General features: G+C 39.9%; 2 protein-coding genes across 3 annotated transcripts in view; one reads left to right on the forward strand and one right to left on the reverse strand.

Moving 5' to 3' along the window:
* LOC131514100 (protocadherin gamma-C4) overlaps nt 1-15959 on the reverse strand; it is a 177151-nt gene extending 161192 nt beyond the window's left edge. The window contains exons 1-2 of one of the 2 annotated variants that reach the window (XM_058733885.1): nt 15841-15959; nt 12279-12364 (exon numbers count right to left, since the gene is read on the reverse strand). In XM_058733885.1, coding sequence (XP_058589868.1) covers nt 12279-12364; nt 15841-15853 — 99 coding nt within the window. In that variant the 5' untranslated portion in view covers nt 15854-15959. Of the gene's footprint in view, nt 1-2476; nt 5799-12278; nt 12365-15840 lie in introns of those variants that run through there. The other variant, XM_058733815.1, reaches the window with a different exon arrangement.
* Nucleotides 15960-16198: 239 nt separating this feature from the next.
* TAF7 (TATA-box binding protein associated factor 7) lies at nt 16199-18511 on the forward strand. The gene has a single exon (XM_058733923.1). It carries the CDS (start codon nt 16927-16929, stop codon nt 17974-17976), a length of 1050 nt encoding a protein of 349 aa, XP_058589906.1. The 5' UTR covers nt 16199-16926; the 3' UTR covers nt 17977-18511.
* The last annotated feature ends 7136 nt before the right edge of the window (nt 18512-25647 follow it).

Below are 25647 nucleotides of genomic sequence, written 5' to 3' on the forward strand. Positions count from 1 at the left end.
CCTAAGCAGGCTCCAGGCTCTGAGCTGTCTGCACAGAGCCTGACAAAGCAGGGCTCAAACTCATGAGCTGTGAGATCATGACCTGAGCTGAAGTCGTATGCTCAACCAACTGAGCCACCCAGGCGCCCCTCTATTGGTTTTTCATTAGAATTCTTCCTTGTTTGCGTATCAATAATTTATACTCTTACGTTGGTTATTTTTCCTATTTTCTTTAAGTTTATGCTGATATAATGTGGGTTTTTTGCCTTGTTTCTTGAGTGGCTTGCTAAATTCACTTATTTTAAATAATTTGTTTTGTTTAACTTTTAGTTATTGTATTTGTCAATAAATTTACCCCTAAATACTCTTTTAGCTGTATTCCACAATTTTAAATAATATTTTAATTTTTGTTCCTTTCTACAGTAGTTCTTATTTCCATTGTGATTTTCTTAAATCCAAGAGTAATATAGGAGTATAAATTTAAATGTCCAAACTTTTTTTGTTTCCTTTTACTATTTTTAAATGTTTGCTTTGTAATTTTTCCAGCTTTATTGAGATATAATAAATAAAATTGTAAGATACACAAAGAAGCAAAATTTTTCATTAATAGGAGCTGAGAAAATCCAGAATTGAAATAACTTATATTATTAATAGAAAGTATACTCCAAACAGATAATAAAAATAAAAATCAACACTTAGACATACAATAAGAATCAGAGAAAATTTTTTAAAGCATTCAGAGAGAAAATGGAGATACCTTAAAAATGACAATTTGTTGAAAGTATCTCATTAGCAACAATAACTCTAGAAGACAATATGTTTCAACATTTTGGTTTGTACATTTATTTTAAGTGGAAGAGTATTTTATTTTACTTTATTTTTGAAAGAGAGCATGAGAAAGGGAGGGGCAGAGAGAGAGGGGGACAGAGGATTCCTGTCAGTTCTGTGCTGACATCAGCAAGCCCCCAAGCCCCGATGCGAGGCTCTAACTGAACAACCATGAGATCATGACCTGAGCTGAAGTGAGACACTCAATTGACTAAGCCACCCAGGTGCCCCAGAAGAGTTTTTTTTTTAATTGGTCTTTTTCTTCTACTTTCTCTCCCATTCTCCCTCCCTCCTGGGTTCAGGGATTTGTCTCAAATGGTTTTGAAATTATTCTATCCCAGGTCCCAGGTCATAAGTAGGTCTTTTAGTGGTGTGCAGCTGTAATACTATGAATATTACAACTCAAGTCTAAGAAATTTAGTGTTCATTTTCTGAAGCCAGCATCTGGATCTACCTCTCTCCCTTGGTCTGCAGGTTGCAAAAAGTTGTCACCACAGGAATTGGCAGGCAGCCAATTTGAACTAGCTCAGGGGCTGAACTGCTTATTTTAGATTCAAGTAGTATGTGTGGCTCAGGTCCCTTGTTTAGCCCAAAGCACTTTGTTCCTGTTATAGTGCTGGAACAACCTGTTGATCTTCAATGTCTGCATCTAAGCCAAGCCTAGAATTTCCACAGCTTTAGCCTGGCTCACCACTTTCTTTTCCATCTTTGGTCCATTAATATATTTATCTTTTATTTGTGCCTTAACCATGCTTTGGCTTTCTTCTTTTTATATTTGGTATATCTCTTTAATTTACTGGAGCAGAGTAAGTATATCAAAGCATGGACTCACTCATCTATGATACATTTCCTGTGAAGAGTTAACACACACATTAAAATGAAATACATTCTTAGTTTGTGTCAGTTGTTTCCATTATGGGCATAATATACAAGATAGGAGGCTCTGAAACTATTTCTCAAGTTGCACAGTAAATTTTCCATCGTTCACTTTATTACCTCATTTCATAAGTTACTTAAACATCTAGTGTATTCTTCAGCATGCATAAAATATCTAAAAATAACAGACTATGCAAAGGGCTAAGATATTCAAAAATTTACAACTTACATAGATTTGTATAATTTAATCCTAACACAGATAAAAATATTACTTTAGACAATCTTTACCTCTTCAAACATCCCCAAATAAAATACCACTTTGACAGACAACATCTATATTAAATTTAGGGACAAATTAGTATTTGTAACTGAGAAAAATTTGAAAACACTGTTAGTCACATAAATATTGATGGATCTTTTATAGTTAAACCCTATCCTTGCCAGGTAAGAGAATGGTAAACTCAGAAAAATAAGATTATTTGGCCAGAGGAAAGCAAGAAAATATTAAAAGTCAGATCTTCCTGTTTCTGATGCAGTGCTCTTTCCACAACCAACATAGCATCTCACACAATACTCATCTCAATCACCTACATTAGAGTTAATTTACAGTTTCCTTTTCAGTGAAATAGCAATTATAATTATACCTGGATATAAACACACAATGATAATTTCCCAGAATTTGTAAACAGAAATCTACAAAGCTATGTGGGAAATAGAACTGTTAGTAGTAAAAAGTGAAAGGTAAGTAAACTCTGTAATTATTTTTACCTAGATAAATTTACAAAACGTTTACCTGAGAAAATGCTTCCTTTTTGCCTTCAAGTAAATCCTGAGTTATCAGCAGAGGCTCGCTTTTCCCACAGCTTTCCTGGCTGAGGAGCGTGTCGGCATAGTTGGGCTGGGGGAAGATCACGTGACTCTCCCGGGAGTCCGCCCTGAGGGAGACCTCCTGGGAATAGGTCTGCAGGAAAGCCCCCACCCCGTCCACGCCCACAAAGTGCGTGGCGGGCACTCCAGCCAATCCAACTCCCGCAGCCTGAAGCAGACGGGACGAGTGCCAGCGCCTCAGCCTGAGTCCCAGCAGCACGATCACAAAGGCCAGAAAGATGCAGGAGACTGCAGCCACCGCCACCACCAGGTACAGCGTTAGGCCTGAAGAGTCAGGGTCCGCTGAGGGCTCGAGACTGCCCAGGTCTGCCAGGACAGCTGGGATGTTGTCAGCTACGGCCACGGTGAGCGTGACGGTGGCCGAGAGAGGGGGTTGGCCGTGGTCTTGCACAGCCACCACCAGGCTCTGCTTGAGCGCATCTCTGTCCAGCAGGGCCCGTGCAGTGCGCACCTCGCCCGTGTGCAGCCCCACCGTGAAAAGCCCTGGCTCGCTGGCCTTGAGCAGACGGTAGGACAGCCAGGCGTTCTGGCCAGAGTCTCTGTCCACCGCCACCACCTTGGTCACCAGGTATCCGGGCTCTGCGGATCGGGGCGCCAGCTCCACGCCTGTGGAACCGTCGGTGGGGAGCGCTGGGTACAGGATTTCTGGCGTATTGTCGTTCTGGTCCAGCACAAACAGGCTCAGCGACACATTGCTGCTGAGTCGGGGATCCCCATTGTCATACGCCATCACTCTCAGATGAAGGTCCCGGAACTGTTCATAATCGAAGGATCGCAGGGCATATAAAATGCCAGTGTCTGAGTTGATGGAAATGTAGGAGGATAGAGGCGCCCCGTGAATGGTGTCCTCTGCCAAGGAGTAAGTGACTAGTGCATTCTCATTGGTGTCAGCATCCTGAGCTGTCAAGGAGAAGATGGAGGCACCTCTGGGATTGTTTTCCGGAATGAAGACAGAGTAGGAATCCTGGGGAAAACAAGGGGGGTTGTCGTTGATATCTGTCACTTTCAGTGAAATGTGGGTTTCTGTAGATAGAGTTGGAATTCCCTTATCTGTTGCTGTTACTGTGATGTTGTACCTGGAGGTAAGTTCTCTGTCCAGTGTTCTTTCTGTCACTAAATGGTAATAATTATCATCTAACTTTTCTAATTTAAAGGGTAGATTTTCAGGAATGGAACATGTAGTGTCACCATTGTCTCCAGAGTCTTGGTCATGCACACTGATAAGAGCAATGATAGTTCCAGAAGGAAAGTTTTCTGGGACTGCAGTGGTGACAGATGTCATGGTTACCTCTGGGGCATTATCATTTATGTCCAGAACTTTGACTAGCACCTTAGCTCTGGCCATGAGGCCTGCACCATCCTGAGCTTGAATTTCCATTGGATAAATTTTGTATTCTTCAAAATCCAGGGATTCTTTATTTGATATTTCTCCTGTATCAGAATCCAACTGAAATATCTGGGCTATTTTCTGGTCTATATTGTGAAATGAGTATGTCACTTCCCCATTGGCTCCTTCATCTGGGTCAGTAGCTTTTACCGTAAGCAGCCGAGTGCCCAGTGGCACATTTTCCGGGACACTCATGTGGTACTGTGCTTGAGTAAATGCTGGAGGGTTGTCATTTGCATCTACCACCTGAACATGAATGCGGAGGGTTCCTGAACGGACTGGGTTGCCCCCATCAGAGGCAGTGAGGACGAGGTGGTGCACAGCTTCTTCTTCCCTATCCAGGGGACTCTGTAGCACCATCTCTGGGTATCGGGATCCATCAGATCCCTGCTGAACATCCAGGGAGAAATGAGGGTTGGAGCTTAGCTGGTAGTTCTGCAGTGAATTCATACCAACATCAAGGTCTTGCCCAAAAGGCAGAGGGATCCTGGTACCTGGAGTAGTTATTTCATTCATTTTAAATTCTACTTCCTCTAACTGAAATTGGGGAGTGTTGTCATTAATATCAATTATTTCCACTTCAACAGGGTAAAGCTTCATTTTATCCTCTACCAAGATGTTAAAACTCACCAGACACCGCACACTCTGAGCACAGAGCTCCTCCCGGTCTATCCTGCCCGCTGTGACCAAGCTGCCACTTCGATGATTCAGAGCAAAAAGCTGCATCCTACCTCTGGAGATGATGCGAACTCTGTGCTCCGTGAGCTCCTGAGGTTGTAACCCCAGGTCTTTGGCGATGTTGCCCACAAAGAATGCTTTGTCTGTCTCTTCTGGCACCATGTATTGGATCTTCCCGGCCCAAGCTTCCAACAACAGCCCCAGAAAAAGGCACAGCAGGAACAGTTCACTGCAGCTGGGCTGCTTCCCCCGAATCACCATTGCTCTCTCCTTTCGTAGTTTTCTCCCAGTCTGGTACCAACGGTATTGTTTCTCTGTTCTTCTAAGCCCAAATTAACTGAATTTTCAGGAGATTTCAGAGCGGAAAGTGGTCCAGAAGTAGGGTCAAGGAAGCTTCAGGGAGGTTGTTTTCAATCTGGCGGTGATGGAGGTTCTAAGAAGCTTTTTATTTTTTTTCCCTTTGGGAATGTGTGAGTGTGTGCGCGCGCATGCTGCCTGTCTCTCTCAGACTGGTGAACAGCGGCGCCCAGAGTCCTCACCAGTTACTACACTCCTAGGTAATACTTAAACATTCCCTTCTCATTAACCTGACCTATCTTTCCCTAAGTCTTAGTTTATTGTCAAGGAAATAGTTAAGCATTTTACAAAATATGTATGAGAATTAGAAAGTACTATTTTTATTTAATCACATCTAACTGTTGCTAAATTGCAATATACAGTAGAATCCCCCTATTTCCAAGCTATCTGCTTTCTATGTGTTATTCATGTAATATCACAGTGACAAAATCATACCTCCAATATGCTACTACAGCTTGACCATTTGACGGTTTCTCAGGCCACACAGAAGAGCAATTGCCTTTTGACTAGAAGATGAAAAAAACTGGAGGATAAGTAAACTTTTAATTTTTTTCTTTTAATGTTTATTTATTTTTGAGAGAGAGATAGAGCAGGGGAGGAACAGAGAGAGAGATGGGGGAACAGAGGATCCAAAGCAGGCTCTGCACTGACAGCAGCTTGCATAACTGCTAGCCCAATGTGGGGCTCAAACTAAGGAACCTTGAGATCACAACCTGAGCCAAAGATGGTCCCTCAGCTGACTAAGCCACCCAGTTGCCCCAAGGCATAAATAAACTTTTAGGATGTAAGCTAGACACTTAAAAATTGGACTGTCCAGGGGCGCCTGGGTGGCTTGGTCGGTTAAGTGTCCGACTTCGGCTCAGGTCATGATCTCACGGTCCGTGAGTTCGAGCCCCGCATCAGGCTCTGTGCTGACCACTCAGAACCTGGAGCCTGTTTCCGATTCTGTGTCTCCCTCTCTCTCTGCCCCTCCCCTGTTCATGCTCTGTCTCTCTCTGTCTCAAAAATAAATAAATGTTAAAAAAAAGAATTTTTTTTATTTTTATTTTTTTTTCAACGTTTTTTATTTATTTTTGGGACAGAGAGAGACAGAGCATGAACGGGGGAGGGGCAGAGAGAGAGGGAGACACAGAATCGGAAACAGGCTCCAGGCTCCGAGCCATCAGCCCAGAGCCTGACGCGGGGCTCGAACTCACGGACCGCAAGATCGTGACCTGGCTGAAGTCGGACGCTTAACCGACTGCGCCACCCAGGCGCCCCAAGAATTTTTTTTAAATAAAATAAAAAAATAAAAAATTGGACTGTCCCATTTCATTTCCACTGTGCTTTCAATATCAGAAACCTTAGAATTTTAAAGAACGTGTTTTATCCCTAACCTTATTTTTCCACTTTTCTGAAGTTTTTGTATTATGTAGATTTTAAAAGATCTTTAATTCACTCAAAGGTAATGTATTTTGAATAAAATAACACTGGGCTCTTAGAATTTACTGGAAAATGTCATATGAGTATCTAATTTAAGACTTCAAATTTAAGAGACATAAGAGGTAGTGATATTCTTCTTCAAAACTGAAAAGGACATGGCCACATCTTTATTTTTAGACAGGCCATTAAAATAATATGCATTCTCCTAAAATCACACTTAATATTCCCCCAAGAGAAGCTGGTTTTCTTAAAGAGCAAGATTTTTAAACTAGATTGCCTTCCTTCTTTTACTCATTGCAAAATTAGTAAAAGGTTACTAATTAAAATGTCTGAGGCTCCGAGTGATTTACCCAAAAGTTAGGGAAGAATATTTTCTGCATTCTAGAGGTTAACATTTCAGGAACAAATTTGGCCAGATACTGGCAGTCCACCCATGAACACGACTGAGAAGGGTCCAGAAAATAAGGAAATAAAGGAAACAAAGGCCACAAGAGCAGTTCTTAGAGAATATCTATTCCTGTGTAACCAAATCTATAGTTTCTCAGCTTCTCAAAACAAGTATATGGAACCCAAAGGCTTAAAGATTCAGCAAACTTCCTTCAATATTTCAAGGAAAGGACTTTTTAGCAGAAAATGTAAGTTTTTAGAATATACACTAATAGAAACAAACTTTTCACCAAAGGGACTGTCTGAGCTAGTGAAAGAAATTAAAATACACACAGAAACTAGAAAGTGAACTTGCAGAGCTTCTCCTCATTTAACAACAACAAAAAAACCAATCAGGGTTGATTTGTAACAGGATATTACAAAATAAAAGTGTTAAAACTCACAGGTAAACATTTGAATCCAATGTAATATTTAAGGTTGCACTGCAGGCACCACAGAGACTATGCAGTTAAAAGACATATCTTGGGTTTACTTCAAGAAATTAAGACTTTCCAATATCTGAAGCCACACAAAGATTGTAGAATTAGGGCAAATCTCACTTGAAGTAGAAGCATCTCCAAATCTAGGCTTGGACCAGAGACCAGACTGAAAGTAGGGCTGGAGGAGCCCCACAGAAGCAGGGTGAAGGCCAGAGTCACTGTGAGGAGAAGAGCACAGATATCAATGACAAGGCCACAGGCAGGTAAAATTGTAGCTCTGCCTGCCTGGCACCTGGTGCCAGGCCATTGCTGAGTTCTGGCAGCAACTTCTGCAAAGACCAGGTGCAGCATGATGACTGTTGGTATTGTATGCAGTGACCAGCAACCCCTGTAGAGCAACATCTCTGTTGCTCACAGTGCCATGGTGCTAATCTCACTCTTGTGCCTCCCTAGGTTGAAGAGTCATATTAGCTGGTCTGAAGCATATGATAGACAGTCAGGCAAAGCTCTCCAGCTGGTCACTTTTGTAACCAGATAGCCAGCTGCACTGAGCATGGTGCCACATCAAAGAGGGCATGACTTCTGGTTGCAGCTCCTGCCACAGCACTGCCTGTGTATTTTTGCCATCACAAGGAGCCTGCAGTGAACATCATCATGCTCTGCACCTACTGACACAATGGATGACAGTGCACACAGTGCCAGGTTGCTGGCCAGGAAGAAATAGGTGCACAGGGCCCCACATCTGGGTAAGAAGCACTAAAGTGTGAGATGGAGACTTTTAGCAGGTGTTCCCATTCTCCTGGACTGCAGAAAGAGGTCTGCTGGAAAACAAGCATTTTTTGTTGATGGTGGTGATATGCAGGGTGATGCTTATGCTGGAGGAGAGGGACAGCTTGTCCTCGGTGGCTCCGGTGGTGACACTGTATTTCATGGTCTGCTTCCAGTTTAGAATTCCATCTGTCTGTAGCTTACAAAGAATTGCATAGTAATTCTTAGAAGTAAATTGTTTGACTGTGTGTTTACTACTTTCTGTATCTTTCATCTCTCCATTGTTTTGGCTTGGGCAACCACAGTTCTTGCCTTTAATAGGACTAGACACCCAGCTGAAAGTCACCTGCACAGCACTGTAGTTCTTAACCTCCATTTCAATCAGGATCTTGAAAGGGGCCCTTAAACTGCCTCCAATCTTCTCCTCTACTCCATGATGCATCTGTTGCACTCCAAAATCAAAGATGGTACTGTCACTTTTAGATGGTAGATATGCTATATGAGACTGTAGTAAGTGTAGGGGATCTCGACCTTACAGTGTCATCCAGGTTAGTAGAGTCCCCCTGAAGAATGCAGAGCATGTGGTGGAGGGCAGGTTCTCCTGTAGGCAGAGTCTGCTGTACTTTTGTGGCTCAGTATGGCAGCACTGGCATTAGCATCCAACTCCCTCATCTTGCCACGAGCTGTTCCTACCCCTCCCTACCACTAACTGGTGGCAGTTCTGCTCCTCTGGTCCATTCCTGCCCTAGTCATCTTTTTTACTTGTGGGGACTGGGGAAATGGCTACTGAAACTAATAATGTGATAAATCCATAAAGAATTACTTGTAGCATCCAAACATATTGGGGTTTAAGAATGAACTATGCTCATTTTAAGATGTTTTCCACAATTTCCAAAACAAAATGTATTAAAAACCATAAATTATTTATATCCAGGATGAATAATTATATGAAAAGCATTCATGGGGTTTCCAGTGAGGGTTTCAGATTCAAGGGCCTAAAGACTTCCTTTAACATTATCTGCTAGATCTAGTCTGTCATCCTCCAGTTCTTCCCTGCTCCTTTCTCTGGCAGGAAAGAGGCTTCCCGGCACTCACCCATAGTTCTGGTCACATCTTTGCCCAGATTCCCCACTTTTAAACCACTGGCGTTTTCTTCTAGAATCTTGCAGCACATCTGACGCATACTTCAATAGGCTGAACAAAGACAACAGTAAGGGAAACTGCTTACTGCGCACGGTGTGCCTTTCCTGTGGGGGACTTCTTTCTTATCTCTTCTCGATGCTGCTTCTCAGATCCTAATACATCTTGCCATGGTTGCTCCCGGATTACAAAGGTACACTGGAGAGAAAAGGCAGCGCCTCATTCCGGGTCATTAAACATCCTGATGTTCCTGACGCAGAAATTTAGAAAAGATGGTGGAAGAGAAGGCGTAAGAAGTCCACTCCAGATATATTCCACAAACGCTGGGTCAGAATGCCAATGGATTGCTTTGTTTCACTCTAGCTACGGACTGGCAGACAGCGGCACCCAGAGGCCTGGTACGATATCTACCTCGTGTTATTTCTCAAAGTCAGGAGACTGTATTTGCTTTATTTCCAGGACTTATTTTAGGCAGAGGCTGCGAGTCATTATTTCTTTTTGACAAAGTATAAGAAATTAGCCTTTCTGAAAAATTTAAACCAAACGCTTTAATTTATTAAAATTCAAATCGACTTAAAAGAATTCCTACACAATTTTCCCTCTTTACATTTCCTTTTGAAGATGATACACCACTGAAGCTTCTTTTCCTTAAAAAATTTTTGCTCAAGAAATTAGCCATTATAAAAATAATTTTTCATCACAAAAGTCATTCTCACTGTAAATTCTACAATATAACAAGCTTTTTTATTATACAAAAGTAGAAAATACTGATAAAAATTTTAAATCACCAGTAATTATGTGATTATATTTGATGACTGTCCACACTTTGTAAATACATATATACTTTTTTCTTTTTTATCGTGGTAATATACACATAAAATTTAACATCTTAACCATTTTTAAGTACAAAGTTCAGTGGTATTAAATACATTCATAATCTTATACAACCATTACTACCATCTATCTCCAGAACACTTTTCAACTTTTAAAACTGAAACCCATACCCATTACCTATTAACTCTTCATTCTCCCCTCTCTCCAGCCCCTGGAAAACATCATCTATTTTCTATGATTTTGGCTACTCTAAATAACTCATATAAGTGGAATCAACTAGTATTTATCTATTTATGACTGGCTTATTTTACACCGAATAATATCCTCAAAGTTCATCTGTGTTGTAGCGTATGTAAAAATTTCCTTCCTCTTTTTTTAAAGTTTATTTATTTATTTTGAGAGAGAGAGAAAGAGGGAGGAAGAGAAGGAAGGGTTGAAAGAGAGACAGAAGGAGAATCATAAGTGGGCTCTCTGCTGTAAGCAATCTCATGAACCACGAGATCATGACCTGAGCTAAAATCAAGAGTCAGACCCTTAATTGACTGAGCCACCCAAGCACCCCCAAATTTGCTTCCTTTTTAAGGCTGAATAACATTACATTGTATGTACAGACCACATTTTACTTATTCATTCATCTGTTGATGGCAACTTGGGTTGCTTCTAAGTTTTAGCTACTATTAATTATGTTGCTATAAACATGGGTGTACAAATGTCTCTTTTTAAATGTTGTATTTATTTTTGAGAGAGAGAACATGAACAGAGGAGGGGCGGGGGGAGCGGGACAGAGGATCCAAAGCAGGCTCTTGGCTGACAGCAGCAAGCCTGATGTGGGGCTCAAACTCATGAACCATGAGATCATGACCTGAGCCGAGGTCAGATGCTCAACCAACTGAGCCATGCAGGCACCCCTACAAATGTCTCTTTGAGACCCTGCTCTCAATTCTTTTGGGTACATGCCCAGAAGTGGAAGTGCTGGATCATAAGGTAATTCTACTTTTAATTTTTTTAAATGTTTATTTATTTTGAGAGAGAGAGAGTGAATGTATGAGGAGAGGAGGAGCAGAGACAGACAGAGACAGAGAATCTCAAGCAGGCTCCACATTGCTAGCACAGAGCCCAATGAGGGGCTTGAACTCACAAACCGTGAGATCGTGACCTGAGCCAAAATCAAGAGTCAGATGCTTAACTGACTGAGCCATGCAGGTGCCCCTATTTTTAATTTTTTGAGGAAATGCCACACTGTTTTCCACAGTGGCTACACCATTTTAGATTCCTACCAGCAATGCACAAAGGTTTCAAATATTTCACATCCCTACTAACATTTGTTATTTTGTTTTCCTGATAGTAGCCATCCTAATGGGTGTAAGGTGGTATCTCATTGTCTTGATTTGCATTCCCCTAACAATCAGTGATGTTGAGCATCTTTTCATGTGCTTATTGTCCACTTGAATCTTTGTTGGAATTAAATATATATTATTATAACCCCTCAAATAATCAGCTCTTTCATGGATATTACTGGTGGCCTCTATAAACCGGTATTTGTGTTCCCTCAAAATTCATATGTTGAAACCTAATCCCAAGTATAATGGTATTTGGAGGTAGGGCTTTGGAGAGGTGATTAGGTCATGAGGGTGAAGTCCTCACCAGACATCAATCAAATCTGCTGGCACTTTTATCTCAGATTTCTCAGCCCCCAGAACTTATAAATAAATTTCTGTTGTTTACAAGCCACTCAGTTTATGGTATTTTGTTAAAGTAGTACATATGGACTAAGATGTCTATGCCATTTGCTCTCTTCTAACATTTCCTTTTTTAGTTTAGAGGCCCACCCTCTGAAACAGGAAGCTAAACCTATTCATAGATACTGATAGATCTAAACCAATAATGGTAAACCTCATTCCCCTTGTCAGTGTTAGTTAGGAATACAGACTTAATAAGCTTACTCAACCATGGTACTATTTTGAGCCATGGAACTATTGTGGGGAAGAGGGCTGGTATGCATATGGTAGGATATTTAGCAGCATCCCTGGCCTCTACACAATAGATGCCAGTAGACCCCACCCCCACAGTTATGACAATCAAAAATGTTTCCAGACATTACCAAATGTCACCTCCTCCCCATCATACTGAAAATCACAGGCTCAGGGTATTCCCCAGGTGACTATTATTGAGCCAGGGATAGGTATATGGTCTAAACTGGTCCAATCACATTGAAAGACAAACTTTGGTTGGAGGGAGCCACTCTCTGAACTTACCGTGGACAAGGAAGGAAGCTCCCTGGTTACTGCTGGCAGAATTCTTATGACCAGAGACTTAAGAAGTTTACAAGATAAGGACAAAGCTGAAAGAATAACAGAAAAAATATAAATAAATTATCATTCTCCAAAATTAGGAAGAGAAAAACAATTTGTGCCAGGTCATGATTCTATCATGCCTAGAGGGAGCCATACTTTCAAGAATGGCACTGGCACTGTCCAAAACAGTAACCACCAGCTACATGTGGCCATTGAGCATCTGAAATATGGCCAGTCCAAATTAAGATGTGCTGTCAGTGTAAAATACGTACCAGGTTTTGAAGATTTAGTACAAAGTAAGAATGTAAAATATATCATTAATAACTATTACATTATGATCATTTTAATTAAGTTAAATCAAATTATTGAAATTAATTTCACATATTTCTTTTTGCCACTTTACTCTGGTCACTAGATAATTTAATATCACATAAGTGGCTTTCATCTGTGGCTCACATTATATTTCTATTGGACAGAGCTGCTCTAGAACACCTGGTTTTTAAGAGAACAGATTTTCTAATTATTTAAGGGGAAAAAAAGTAAGAGAGGAAGGGAGCCAAACCATAAGAGACTCTTAAAAACTGAGAATAAACTGAGGGTTGATGGGGTGTGAGAGGGAGGAGAAAGTGGGTGATGGGTATTGAGGAGGGCACCTGTTGGGATGAGCACTGGGTGTTGTATGGAAACCAATCTGACAATAAATTTCATATTAAAAAAATAATAAATCAGTGTAAATTAGGTTGGCCTTTTTTTTCTATAGAAAACATCCTACTTGATACAGGAGACTGCTACATTTTAGTTAAACTTTTTTTTTAAGATTTCATTTTTTTAAGTTTTATTTAAGTAATCTCTACATCCAATGTGGTGCTCAAACTCACAACCCTGAGATCAAGAGTTGGATGCTCCTCTGAATGAACCAGCCAGGAGCCCCTTTAGGATTTTATTTTTATTTATTTTAATTTTTTATTTTTTAAAAAATGTTTTATTTATTTTTGAGACACAGAGACACAGAGAATGAGCAGGGGAGGGGCAGAGAGAGAGTGAGACACAGAATCTGAAGCAGGCTCCAGGCTGTCAGCACAGAGCCCAACGCGGGGCTTGAACTCACAAACCGCGAGATCTTGACCTCAGCCGAAGTCGGACGCTTAACCGACTGAGCCGCCCAGACGCCCCTAGGATTTTATTTTTAAGTAATTTTCCCACTCAAAGTGGGGCTCAAACTCACAACCCCAAGATCAAGGGTCACATGCTCTACCGACTTAACCAGCCAGGCATCCCTATAAACTTGTTTTTTACTGTTTATAAAATGATATACCAGTATAGAAGTATACTTTCCTGAGGTGTCTGAAATTTCCTTACCCTGTAATTTGTGATCTCCAAAATATAAGCAGGGCTTATTTTATCACTCACAATTTTTTAACCTCCACAGTACAAGCAACTTAAAAGTTTATTAAAAGTTTACTAAAGGGAATTTTCAGGGGTGCCTGGGTAGCTTAGTTAAGTGTCTGACTTCAGCTCAGGTCATGCATGATCTCATGGTTCATGAGTTGGAGCCCTGTGTCAGGCTCTGTGCTGAAAGCTCAGAGCCTGGAGCTTGCTTGGGATTCTGTGTCTCCCTCTCTCCCTGACCCTCCCCCACTCGTGCTTTGTCTCTCTCTGTCTCTCAAAAATAAATAAAAAACATTTAAAAAATTTTAAAGGGAATTTTCAAGCATACAGCATTAGCCTGATTGTGATACTACTTTTATTAAAGGAAGGAAGCATTTCACTGGGGAATTTATTGCTCCTCCCAAATCTTTGGTTTCCTAGTATCACAGATATTCCATGGAACAACCACAGAAGTGTAATTCGTTCATCAATTTAGAGTGTTCCTGTATGTCTAATGGACTTGATTTTTTTTTTAAAAAACCTATATTTATCAATAGACATTAGGGTAATGTGTGATGAGGTAGAGCCCTTGGTTTTAGGATCAATGTAATTTTCCCCCCAAAAAACAGCATTTATAAAATGTGTTAAACTCAAAAGCAGAAAATATGTTCCAGGACTGAAGGAGGTAGATACCTGAGGGGAAACTTCAGTTAATCCTTTTAATTTTCTTCAACAACATTCCATATAAAGATTTACTAACTAAAATAGATAATAATTTTGGAAAATCAGAATTACATAGAATTTATCTTAAGTTACTTTCTGTGACAAAGGTATTTGAGCATCATAAAACTCAGGCAATTAAAATGCAAAGTAATATTTGGATTATTTACATGTATAGACATGTCCTTACATATTATATGGTTAAATAAAGTACCATGCAGAGGCTAGCAAAATAAACTCATAGCTACAAATGAAGTAAAACCAAGTATAATTAAGGGATAATCACACTGAAAAAAAGTTCACCATCGAAAAAAGGAAACAGATGATCCTGAAATTATAGTTAAATCAGTGAACATTCTTCAACACATCATAGAACCAACAGAACTAATGTAGTTATCTGAAAGAACCTAATTTCTACTTCAAATTTAACAAAAAGTCCAAATTGGTGCCAGGCCGTTTTAATTTCCTCTCATGATTAGGTATCAGAGTCTACCTAAACCAAAGAAGACACATTCACACACACTTTTAGCAAAACTCTCCACTCATAATTGGCACTGTCCTTGACTAGAGAGAAATGTATATAACATGGCTCTACCTCATTTTAAGGTGACATAGAATATATTTTCCCTCACAAATTATTATCGGAATTAGACTATATTTATGTTATTTCTAGATGGGTCAGTTGTTTCATTCAATTAGCAAATTTTTTTGGGTGTCTCCCATGTTTTCGTACTAGGCACTGGGACACGATGACTGTGGGAGACTGAAAACTCTGGATTATCACAGAGCTTCCAATCTGGGGTGAAAGAGACAATAAGTGCCTAAACAAATAAAGCGAATTTTGAGAGTGTTAATCACATTTTAAGTGAGTTTTTAAATTTAGATATAGCTGTTCATATTTTAGAGGACAGAGATTAAATTTAATGACCTTGATACTTTACCTAACTGATCCTATTAAAAAATAAATGGAAATGAATAGGAGCAAGTGGAAACTCTTAGATATTTAGGCCTAAATATTACAAAAAAAGCAAATGAATACCTCACTACGCAAAGAAGAGACTAGTAGAAAAGCTTCAAAATAGTGGACGTGGAATGAAAAAAATCCTAATTAAATTTCAATTTTATTCTTCTATAGTTAGACCACTTGTCAGACAACTGTGTCCTAAACGATTATGTGCCCCCATACACTTATTTCTGTTTACGTTTATATCTACATCAAACATATTAAAAAGAGTAATCACCCATGTTCCCTTGGGGTCCTTCAAAACACAGTCCCTAAATCGTGAGTCCCCTTCGGGCATTTTCATAATCAACAAAATATATACTTAGAATTATATAGTGGTCAGCTTCTCCTTCTCACTCCACTGATTTGGGTACTTTACAATCCTCTGTATGGTTAATTATAATTTCTTGTATCTGCTTCAGATTGGTATACCGTGTGGAAGCATCCGAGAGGTTCCAGACAGATGCAAAGACGCTTTCCGCACGGACGCCCTATCTCCGGTAATCACTCAGCAGTCTAGGAGCTATCCGGCCCCACGGCGACCGGTAAAAGTTCTGGCTTAGCGGAGCGGGAAAGGGGGACATAAGGGTCTAACGTCTTTCTAGCAAGCTTTGCCTCTAAATATTTTCAAAGCAATAGCTCTCTATGAAATATTATCGCGTTCATCGCGTTAAGTCAAATTCTCACGAGAAGACAGGTCGCCGGATGGCGTAATTGCACTACTACGCCTGCGCAAGCCAGGGCAGCCCGCACTTCCGCTTGAGTCGTGCTGTCACTCACAGCCGCTTCTCCCGCCCGGCGGGATGACGTAGTGCTTTCTTTTTCGCTCGGTCTGCCGCTCCGGACCGAGACCTGCTGAGCTGCGGAGCTATCGCTTCTGGCTCTGCGAGTTGCGGCTTTCGGCGAGATTTCGCGCTGCCTGCCCTCCGCCATTCCGTTGCTAATCGGTAGCGGATCACTTTCCTAAGAGCCGGAAAAAACAGAGGAATAAAGAGACTGAATAAGACTCTCGGCGCCCGGCCGTCTTGCTCTGAGTGGCTTCCTCTTCCGTTAGCTCCTGTCCGGAGAAGCTAGGTTTATAATCGTCACTGGATTGTAAGTACCCAAGGCGAAGAGAGCTCACCGCGCCCCGGTTTTTGAATATCTTTGTTCCGTGAGAGTGTGGATTGGGAGTGTCTGCTGGGCCTTACTTACTGTGTCGAAAATCATTCCGCAGAAGCCGCCATTTGCTTTCCTGCTAGCTAGCTCCCTCTGCATTGTCCGGCAGCGGCATCTGGAGGCTGAAACTTGCATTGCAGCTAATAGATTAAAACGCACCTAACTGGTTTTTAGTCACGACAAATTCATATAGACTTGGGCTTTGATTCAACATTAAGAGAAAATAGACGCTTAGCTCCTGTTCTGCTTAAAACTCTTTGTACTTAAGATTTCAGCTCATAACAAACTGGTCGTTCTAACTGTTGGAACTTTTTAGTGCAACAAGTGATTGTCAGAAGAGTGAATCTCAAAGAAGTAAAGATGAGTAAGAGCAAAGATGATGCTCCTCACGAACTAGAGAGCCAGTTTATCTTACGGCTACCTCCAGAATATGCCTCTACTGTGAGGCGGGCAGTACAGTCTGGTCATGTCAACCTGAAGGACAGACTGACAATTGAGTTACACCCTGATGGACGTCATGGAATCGTCAGAGTGGACCGGGTCCCATTGGCCTCAAAATTGGTAGATCTTCCGTGTGTTATGGAAAGTCTGAAAACCATTGATAAGAAAACTTTTTACAAGACAGCTGATATATGTCAGATGCTTGTCTCCACAGTCGATGGTGATCTCTATCCTCCTGTGGAAGAGCCAGTTGCTACTACTGATCCCAAAGCAAGCAAGAAAAAGGATAAGGACAAAGAGAAAAAGTTTATATGGAACCATGGAATTACTCTGCCTCTTAAAAATGTCAGAAAGAGAAGGTTCCGGAAGACAGCAAAGAAGAAGTATATTGAATCTCCAGATGTGGAGAAAGAAGTGAAGCGGTTGCTGAGTACAGATGCTGAAGCTGTGAGTACTCGTTGGGAAATAATTGCTGAAGATGAAACAAAAGAAACAGAAAATCAGGGCCTTGATATTTCTTCTCCAGGAATGTCTGGTCACAGGCAGGGCCATGACTCATTAGAACACGATGAGCTTCGGGAGATATTCAATGACCTCAGCAGCAGCAGTGAAGATGAAGATGAGACCCAGCATCAAGATGAAGAAGATATAAACATCATTGACACTGAGGAAGATTTGGAAAGACAGCTACAGGACAAGTTGAATGAATCAGATGAACAGCACCAAGAAAATGAGGGAACCAATCAGCTGGTCATGGGAATTCAGAAACAGATTGATAATATGAAAGGCAAACTCCAAGAGACCCAGGATAGGGCAAAACGACAGGAGGATCTCATTATGAAAGTCGAAAACCTGGCTCTCAAGAACAGATTTCAGGCTGTGCTGGATGAACTCAAACAAAAGGAAGACCGAGAAAAGGAGCAGCTCAGCTCTTTGCAAGAAGAGCTAGAATCACTCCTAGAGAAGTGAGAAGAGTTCTAATACTTAATTTCATTCCTTAGATGGCTCACCACTGAAAGAATAATCTTGGCTTCATCACCTGGACTAGATGTAACTTTATAGTAGTTCCCATTTCCCCCACTGTCTGTTGCTGAATTTGTCTTACAGACAAATATAAATGTGAATTGCTATCTTGTTTGAAATAACCACTTTGTTAGGTGTTTATTCTTTAGGAAGTAGGAATGTGTACACAGATAAATGATTATAGGAAAATTGTAGGATTAGTGGAATGAACAGTTCAACCTTAGTAATCACACCTTGACTGCAGGACTTTGCTGCTGTTTCTCATTTGCCAGAAGTGGCTGTTGCTTCTCTCTGATGCCATCTGAGAGCAATAAGATCTAGAGTCTAGTCTGCAGGCAGTGAAACTAGTTTGCATATGTTTTCCCATGCAGTGGTAGCTATTTTCCCAGCTGCTGAAAGCATTTGTCCCCATGTAGAGTTGCAAATCATTTCATAAAGTTGTTTTAACAGTAAATAAAAGTAACTAATTTTCACCTCATAATGTGTCTTGCTCTTTTAGGGGTAGTGGAGATCAGATCCTCTTTTGAGGTGGTTTCTTGGTGGGGTTTAATGACTGATTTGATTCTGGTTTGTAGGGAAAAGAAACAGTTATGTGTTGGGTTTTAAGAAATCACAGCAGGGTCTGGGGCGCCTGGGTGGCTCAGTCGGTTAAGCGTCCAACTTCGGCTCAGGTCACGATCTCGCGGTCCATGAGTTCGAGCCCCGCGTCGGGCTCTGTGCTGACCGCTCAGCCTGGAGCCTGTTTCCGATTCTGTGTCTCCCTCTCTCTCTGACCCTCCCCCGTTCATGATCTGGCTCTCTCTGTCTCAAAAATAAATGTTAAAAAAAAAAAAAAAGAAAAATCACAGCAGGGTCAAAGAAATTGGGAAATGCCATCTTTGCCTTATGTTAAGTTTCCAACCCACCTGTTTCATTTGGAGGTTACAAAACACAAGGTATAGAACCTTTCCTAAACTAGCCTAACTTTTGTTAGCATACAACTTACTATTTTTATCTTTAAGAGTTACTATAGTTTTATTTATAAAACTTAGTATTTTTATCTTTTTTTTTCTTTTTTAAGCACTACACTCACTTGGTTAAAATAGTAGAAACAAAGCAAAGGCTATCATATCGAGTACTTTTCACTGAATCAACATTGGTTTGAATTGATTGCATTTGTAAATATTTTCAACTTTAATCCTGCAGTCATTTAATAGTATTCTCAGAATGGAGGTGATGTGTCCATGTTAGTTAATCAAAATTGTTCATAAAGGAAGTCATCACTATAGTATTTCAAAATTTCTTAAACATAAATTTTCATATTCTTAAATTTTACATGTTCTTAAGATTCTAATCTAATGCCTTACATTTAAGCTATTTCTGAAAACTGACAAAATTTGCAAAATGCATTATTGCATGCAATTCATTTCTGACAGGTTGGGATTAAAGGTTCGTTTGAAAATTGGTCTCATGAAGCAAACATTTAAAGCCCATTTTAATTTTGTATTTGACAGGAAACATCCGTAGTGAAATGTTAAAACTGTGCAGACTTCTCAAGTCTAAAATCCTACATGCTGATGGTGGAAATCTCACAATACTAATTTTCTCTTTCACGTTATCTGATTGTTTTCTACCAAAATGTCCTAATTTTTAAGATTTTAGTACAGAATACAGAGGTTTAAGGCTTCTCCAAAGTATCAGACTTTGGATTATTTCTTGATGTTTGCAAATAAGAAGAAGCAAGTTTTCTTAATATGTTAGGATGGTAGGTAGAGGGGTGTCTGGGTGGCTCAGTTGGTTAAGCATCCAACTTTGGCTCGGGTCATGATCTCCCAGTTTGTGAGTTCAAGCCCCGCATTGGGCTCTGTGCTGATGACTCAGAGCCTGGAGCCTGCTTCAGATTCTGTGTTTCCCTCTCTCTCTTCCTCCCCCTGTCACACTGTCTGTCTCTCTCAAAAATAAACATTTAAAAAAATTTTTTTAAAAAGAAAAAGGATGGTAGGTAGATAATAAATGCTGTTTTAGTACATTTAGTATTTTGCTACACTTAAAGCATTGACACCTGAAAATCTCCCACCATATTTGCCTTTACAGTGAGTCACTTATCAAAATAATTTATTCTTACAAAGGTCTCAACACCAGTGATGGCTGAATTCCATCTTTAATAGGAAGGAGAGATGCGGCATACAATAACAAAATGGTCTAGTGATTGTTTGACTCCCATTTCAGTTACTAGCACTATGCTGATTCTCAAATCCATATTTCTGATCTCTTAAGAGCTTCAGATTTAGTATATTCAGCTGTATACTAGAAATACTTGTATCTCTCAGGCAACTCAACTCCAAATGTCCCCAAATGGAACTCCTTTCCTCCTTTTCCTTGAAAACTTGCTCTTCCACGTTTTATGACTAAGTGAAAATACAGAGCACAATCACCCAACCCAGTTACTGAAGCTAGAAGCTTAAGCCATAACTTTTGACTACTCACCCTCTGACTACTGAGTCTACTTATAAAAAAGCTCTTCAATCACTACTTCATCTCTACTGGCAGTGTTCTAGTTCAAGTCATTTTCATCTCTTGCGAAGCAAATGGCAATGGCTTCCTAACTGGTTGTGTGTTTATAAACTTTTTTTCTCACCAATTTAGGTTTTTGAGTTGGCCACCAAAGTGATCTTCCTAAGCTATATTTGATCATGTCATTCCCATGCTTAAAACCCTTCAAAGGTATAACACTGCTTTCAGGACTAAGTTTATATTTTTTTAAAAAACACAAGATTATGAGTATTCCAATTACCTTTTCAGCCTCGTGTCACCACATCTTCCCACTTATTTTTAGCCCATATCTAGAAGACTATTTGGCCAAATCCCACATATCTCCATTCTCAACCTTAACGTCACCAACTCCAACAAGTCCTTCTTTATCTCCATCTAGAGCAGCTCTACTATGGCTTTGCTTCTACTCTTTACCTTTTATTCAACAAATACTTATTGTTCTATACCATACCAAATACTGGATATGATGTACTCAACTACACATTTAGTGTCTGTTATAATCTCATGCACTCTCCAGTAGTCTGCTGGGATAAATACTCAGTTATGCATTTACCATTCTAAAGTGTAAACTACCTATGGCTCATCCCCCACTAGGCTGTAAACTCACTGAGAGTAGGCACTTGGGCTTGTTAGTCACTGTAAACTTACTAAAGGATAGTAAAGAGATCAAAATCTCAAGATCAAGAGATGCAGTGCCTGGGTTTATATGCTAGCTCAGTGACCTACTAGTTTTGCTGTTGGGCAAATAATCTGTTTTTTTCAGTGTTCTCATCATTAAAATGAAGGTGATAATATCATGTACCTCATAGAGCTGTTGAGTTGTTGGTTGTTGGCTATTGAGTTGATACATATAAAGGACTTAGAACAACGCCTGGAATATAGTAAAATTAACAATAAAAGCAAACTATTATTGCCTATGTACTAATGTCTGAACATAACAGGGATTAAATAATTTTGAATTAAAAATGATAAAAGTGATAGACAAGTATAAAGAAACATCTATTTTAAGTGGCTGATTTCAAATTAAAGAATCTACAGAGACACCTGGGTGGCTCAGTCGGTTAAGTGCCCAACTCTTGATTTAGGCTCAGGTCATGATCTCACAGTTGGTGAGATGGAGTACCGTGCTGAGCTCTGTGCCGACAGTCCAGAGCCTGCTTGGGATTCTCTCTCTCCCTCTTTCTTTCCCTCCCTGACTCATGGTCTCTCTCTCTCTCTCTCTCTCTCTCTCTCTCTCTCTCTTTCTCTCTCTCTCAAAATAAATAAACATTAACCCCCCCTCCAAAAAAACACAAACAAAAAAAGGAAACTAATTACAACAGAAACAAAGTTTGCTTCAAATAATCTGCAGCATAAACAAAGGGACTCTGCTAACTACTATAACTTTGGTTTTTACTTGATTTATTTATAGCTTGGCTTTCTATTCATATTGAGAACTCTATAATGAGTTACAGAGTTATAAGTTATAGAGTTAAGAGTTACCCTCTTATGTAAAAAGAAAAGCTTAATTGAAAAAGAGTGGGATCCATTTCTCTTAAAGTAAGTACTGAGTTACCAAAAGGACTCACTGTTCTCACAGTTCCTTTGGCTAATGAGTACAGTTTTCTTTTTTTTTGTTGTTTGGTTTTTTTTCAATATATGAAGTTTATTGTCAAATTGGTTTCCAATGAGTACAGTTTTCAATATTAAATAATACAGAGATTTTTACAAAAAATAAAAGATAAAGTCCCTTTCAACCAACTTTCTAGAGTAAACTGTTAACATTTTGAGCTGTATCATTCCAGGTCTTTATTTAGTGTACAACTAAATGTATATTTAGTTTGGTAAAGGAAAAAAAGTATGATTTTGTTATAGATACCACTATAAAATTTATGACTCAAAAATATATAAATATCCTTCCTTATCAGCACATATAGATTTACTGCTTCAGTTCATGATAAAGATTTTTTAAAAAACATTTTATCCACTCCCCTATTGCTGGCCACTTAGGTTGTTCCACAACAATTTTTTTATTATACCAAATGCTGCAATAAACATTCATGTCAGTATGGCTTCCAATTTTCATTATATCTACAGACTAGGTAAAAGGGATCTTTATATTCAGTTTTTAGTTACATAAATCCTGACAATTTCAATTTGGAGATGAAATTTTTATTTGAGATGAAAATTTGGACAAATTGTGACAATTTGTGCCTCTGTGACTTAAACTCTGGTTCTTATCTTTTATACACGCTATGTGAAAATACACACTAGGAAGACTGCTCACTACACAGCCATCCTGGACTTTTTTTTCTTTACTTCAAATGCCAACCACTTTCTCACCACAGAGCTATATTTAGCATGTACAGTTCTCTTTTCCTGAAACTGTCTCCAGATATTCTCATGTTTATCTTTTTGTCATTCAGGCCTTGGCTCACACCCCACTTTCTCTGGTATTCCTATCTGGCCCAATTGCTAGGGAGCATGTGATTTAGGTATTCATCTTGTCAAAGGTAGTGGTCTTCAGTGAAAAGCTGGAAATTCTTTGCCATTATTTTCTGGTATGTATGCTTGGGAGGGCATGCTTACAATTAGAACAGAAGTATCATCATTGTGGTTAGTAAGAAAAAAATGGTTTCACTTGCTTAAGACTGCCTATTATGCTGGTCAGTGATACAATATATTCTGGCATCTGTTGTCTCCAAATCCATATATTTAGTTAAATATATGTCATGGAACTTGATCTCTGTCTCTGCTATTTATGCAACTATGTCTGGCAATTCAATGAAGGTATAGACCATTTCCCTATTAATGCCCTTGTGCTCCCTAGCCTTGATCACTAATTTGGCTTCTCCAAAACATATGTATGAACTTAACATAAAAGCAGTTGATGATTTATTGCAGTTTTCTATGTATCTTGTGTTTGTAAAAACTCAGCATGTTTTTTAAAAAATAAACAATGAACCAGATGTAATTAATTGACACTCCATGGTCATTAAGATATTAAAAGCATTTCTAGATAACTTGATAGGGCTTCTACAATAAATATTAAAATATGCTTTTTATTTCTTTCTCCTTGACTTTCTTGAGGGTAATATCAAAACATAACAAAAAATCCCTCAGGGTGCCTGGCTGGCTCAGTCACTAAAGCATGTGACCCTTGATCTTCGAGTGGTGAGTTCCAGCCCCACTTGGGGGTAGAGTTTATTTTAAGAAAAAAAAAGTAAAATAAATTTTTAAAAATCCTTCAAATATGACATGAAGAATTTAAAATTCCTTTTCCAATGTAAAACGGCACAGTGTTCTCACATAGCTCTTTTCTTTGTCAAAAATTTGCCAAGGGACACCTGGATGGCTGAGCCAGGTAAGCCTCCAACCCTTGATTTTGGCTCAGGTCATGGTGTGTGAGATCAAGTCCCACATTGGGCTGTGTGCTCATATCAGGGAGCCTGCTTCGGATTCTCTCTCTCTCTCCCTCTGCCCCTACCCCCTCTCAAAATAAATAAATAAACATTAGGAAAAAAAGTTTGCCCAGATAACAAGAACCCCTAAAGTCAAAAAAAGAGATGAGACAACAGTGAATGAGGAATGTCAATCTGTTTTCAGAAGTCCAAAGCAGAGGAAAGAATGATAAATTCAGAGATCAGAGAAAGTTACATGCTAAATGTCTGCAAGGCAGTATACCAAAGAGAGACAAACCCAACTGACAGAACCTGCAAGAGGCTCAATATTTGCAGGCAGAAGTTTCCAAGGAAGGGGGAAAGGCATGAGGCTGGACATGGGGGATTCATTAAAGTATATCCAGAGCTATTGGATGTCCAGGATCCCTATCCCTTCCTAGAATGACTTCCTTCCCCATCCCACAGATGAAAAGTGTACTTTCTAGGTAAATTGAACCAAAGGAGGCTCAAACTCAGAGAAAGCAGGCACAGATAAAGGGTTGTACAGCATCAAACAAAATTAGGTGAAAATCTATGTACTTTACTGCAGTAATGTTACCCCCTTACTCCATTCTTGGTCTCATTAAATCCACTTCCAAGGCATACATCTCCACACACACACACACACACACACACATAGTCAAGATTCAAAGATTATTCTCTAAAGAAACCATGTGATCCAGAGAAAAGAGGTCAGATACTGACATTTGGGCCTTCCCCAAAGAAAAGGCCAGGTCACTATCTACTTCAATGAAGTCTACCTGCTGACAAGCTATCCATGCACCATTTGCTTTTCAGTGCCTCACCAGTATGTATGTATGTATTCATTTATTTTTGTTTAATTAATTTATTTTTAATTTACATCCAAGTTAGTTAACAGATAGTGCAACAATGATTTCAGGAGTAGATTCCTTAATGCTCCTTAACCAGTTAGCCCATTCCCCGCCCCCCACAACCCCTCCACAAACCTCTGTTTGTTCTCTGTATTTAAGAGTCCCCCTGGGGCGCCTGGGTGGCTCAGTTACCATCAACTTCGGCTCAGGTCATGACTTCAGCTCGGGTCATGATATCATGGTTCATGAGTTCGAGCCCCTAGATGGGCTCTATGCTGTCAGCTGGGAGCCTGAAGCCTGCTTCAGATTCTGTCTCCCTCTCTCTCTGCCCTTCCCCACTCGCACTCTCTCTCTCTCTCTCTCAAAAATAAATAAAACATTAAAAAAATTTTAAAGAATCCCTTATGTTTTGTCCCCTCTCTGTTTTTATATTATTTTTGCTTCCTTTCCCTTATGTTCATCTGTTTTGTATCTTAAATTTGTCATATGAATGAAATAATATATGTCTTTCTATGACTAATTTCGCTTAGCATAATACCCTCTAGTTCCATCCACGTAGTTGCAAATGGACTTTTATTTTATTTTTTTTTAATTTTTTTTTCAACGTTTTTTATTTATTTTTGGGACAGAGAGAGACAGAGCATGAACGGGGGAGGGGCAGAGAGAGAGGGAGACACAGAATCGGAAACAGGCTCCAGGCTCCGAGCCATCAGCCCAGAGCCTGACGCGGGGCTCGAACTCACGGACCGCGAGATCGTGACCTGACTGAAGTCGGACGCTTAACCGACTGCGCCACCCAGGCGCCCCCTTTTATTTTTTACTTCAATGCCTCA

The sequence above is a fragment of the Neofelis nebulosa genome, chromosome 1, assembly GCF_028018385.1.
Source record: "Neofelis nebulosa isolate mNeoNeb1 chromosome 1, mNeoNeb1.pri, whole genome shotgun sequence".
NCBI lineage: Eukaryota > Metazoa > Chordata > Mammalia > Carnivora > Felidae > Neofelis > Neofelis nebulosa.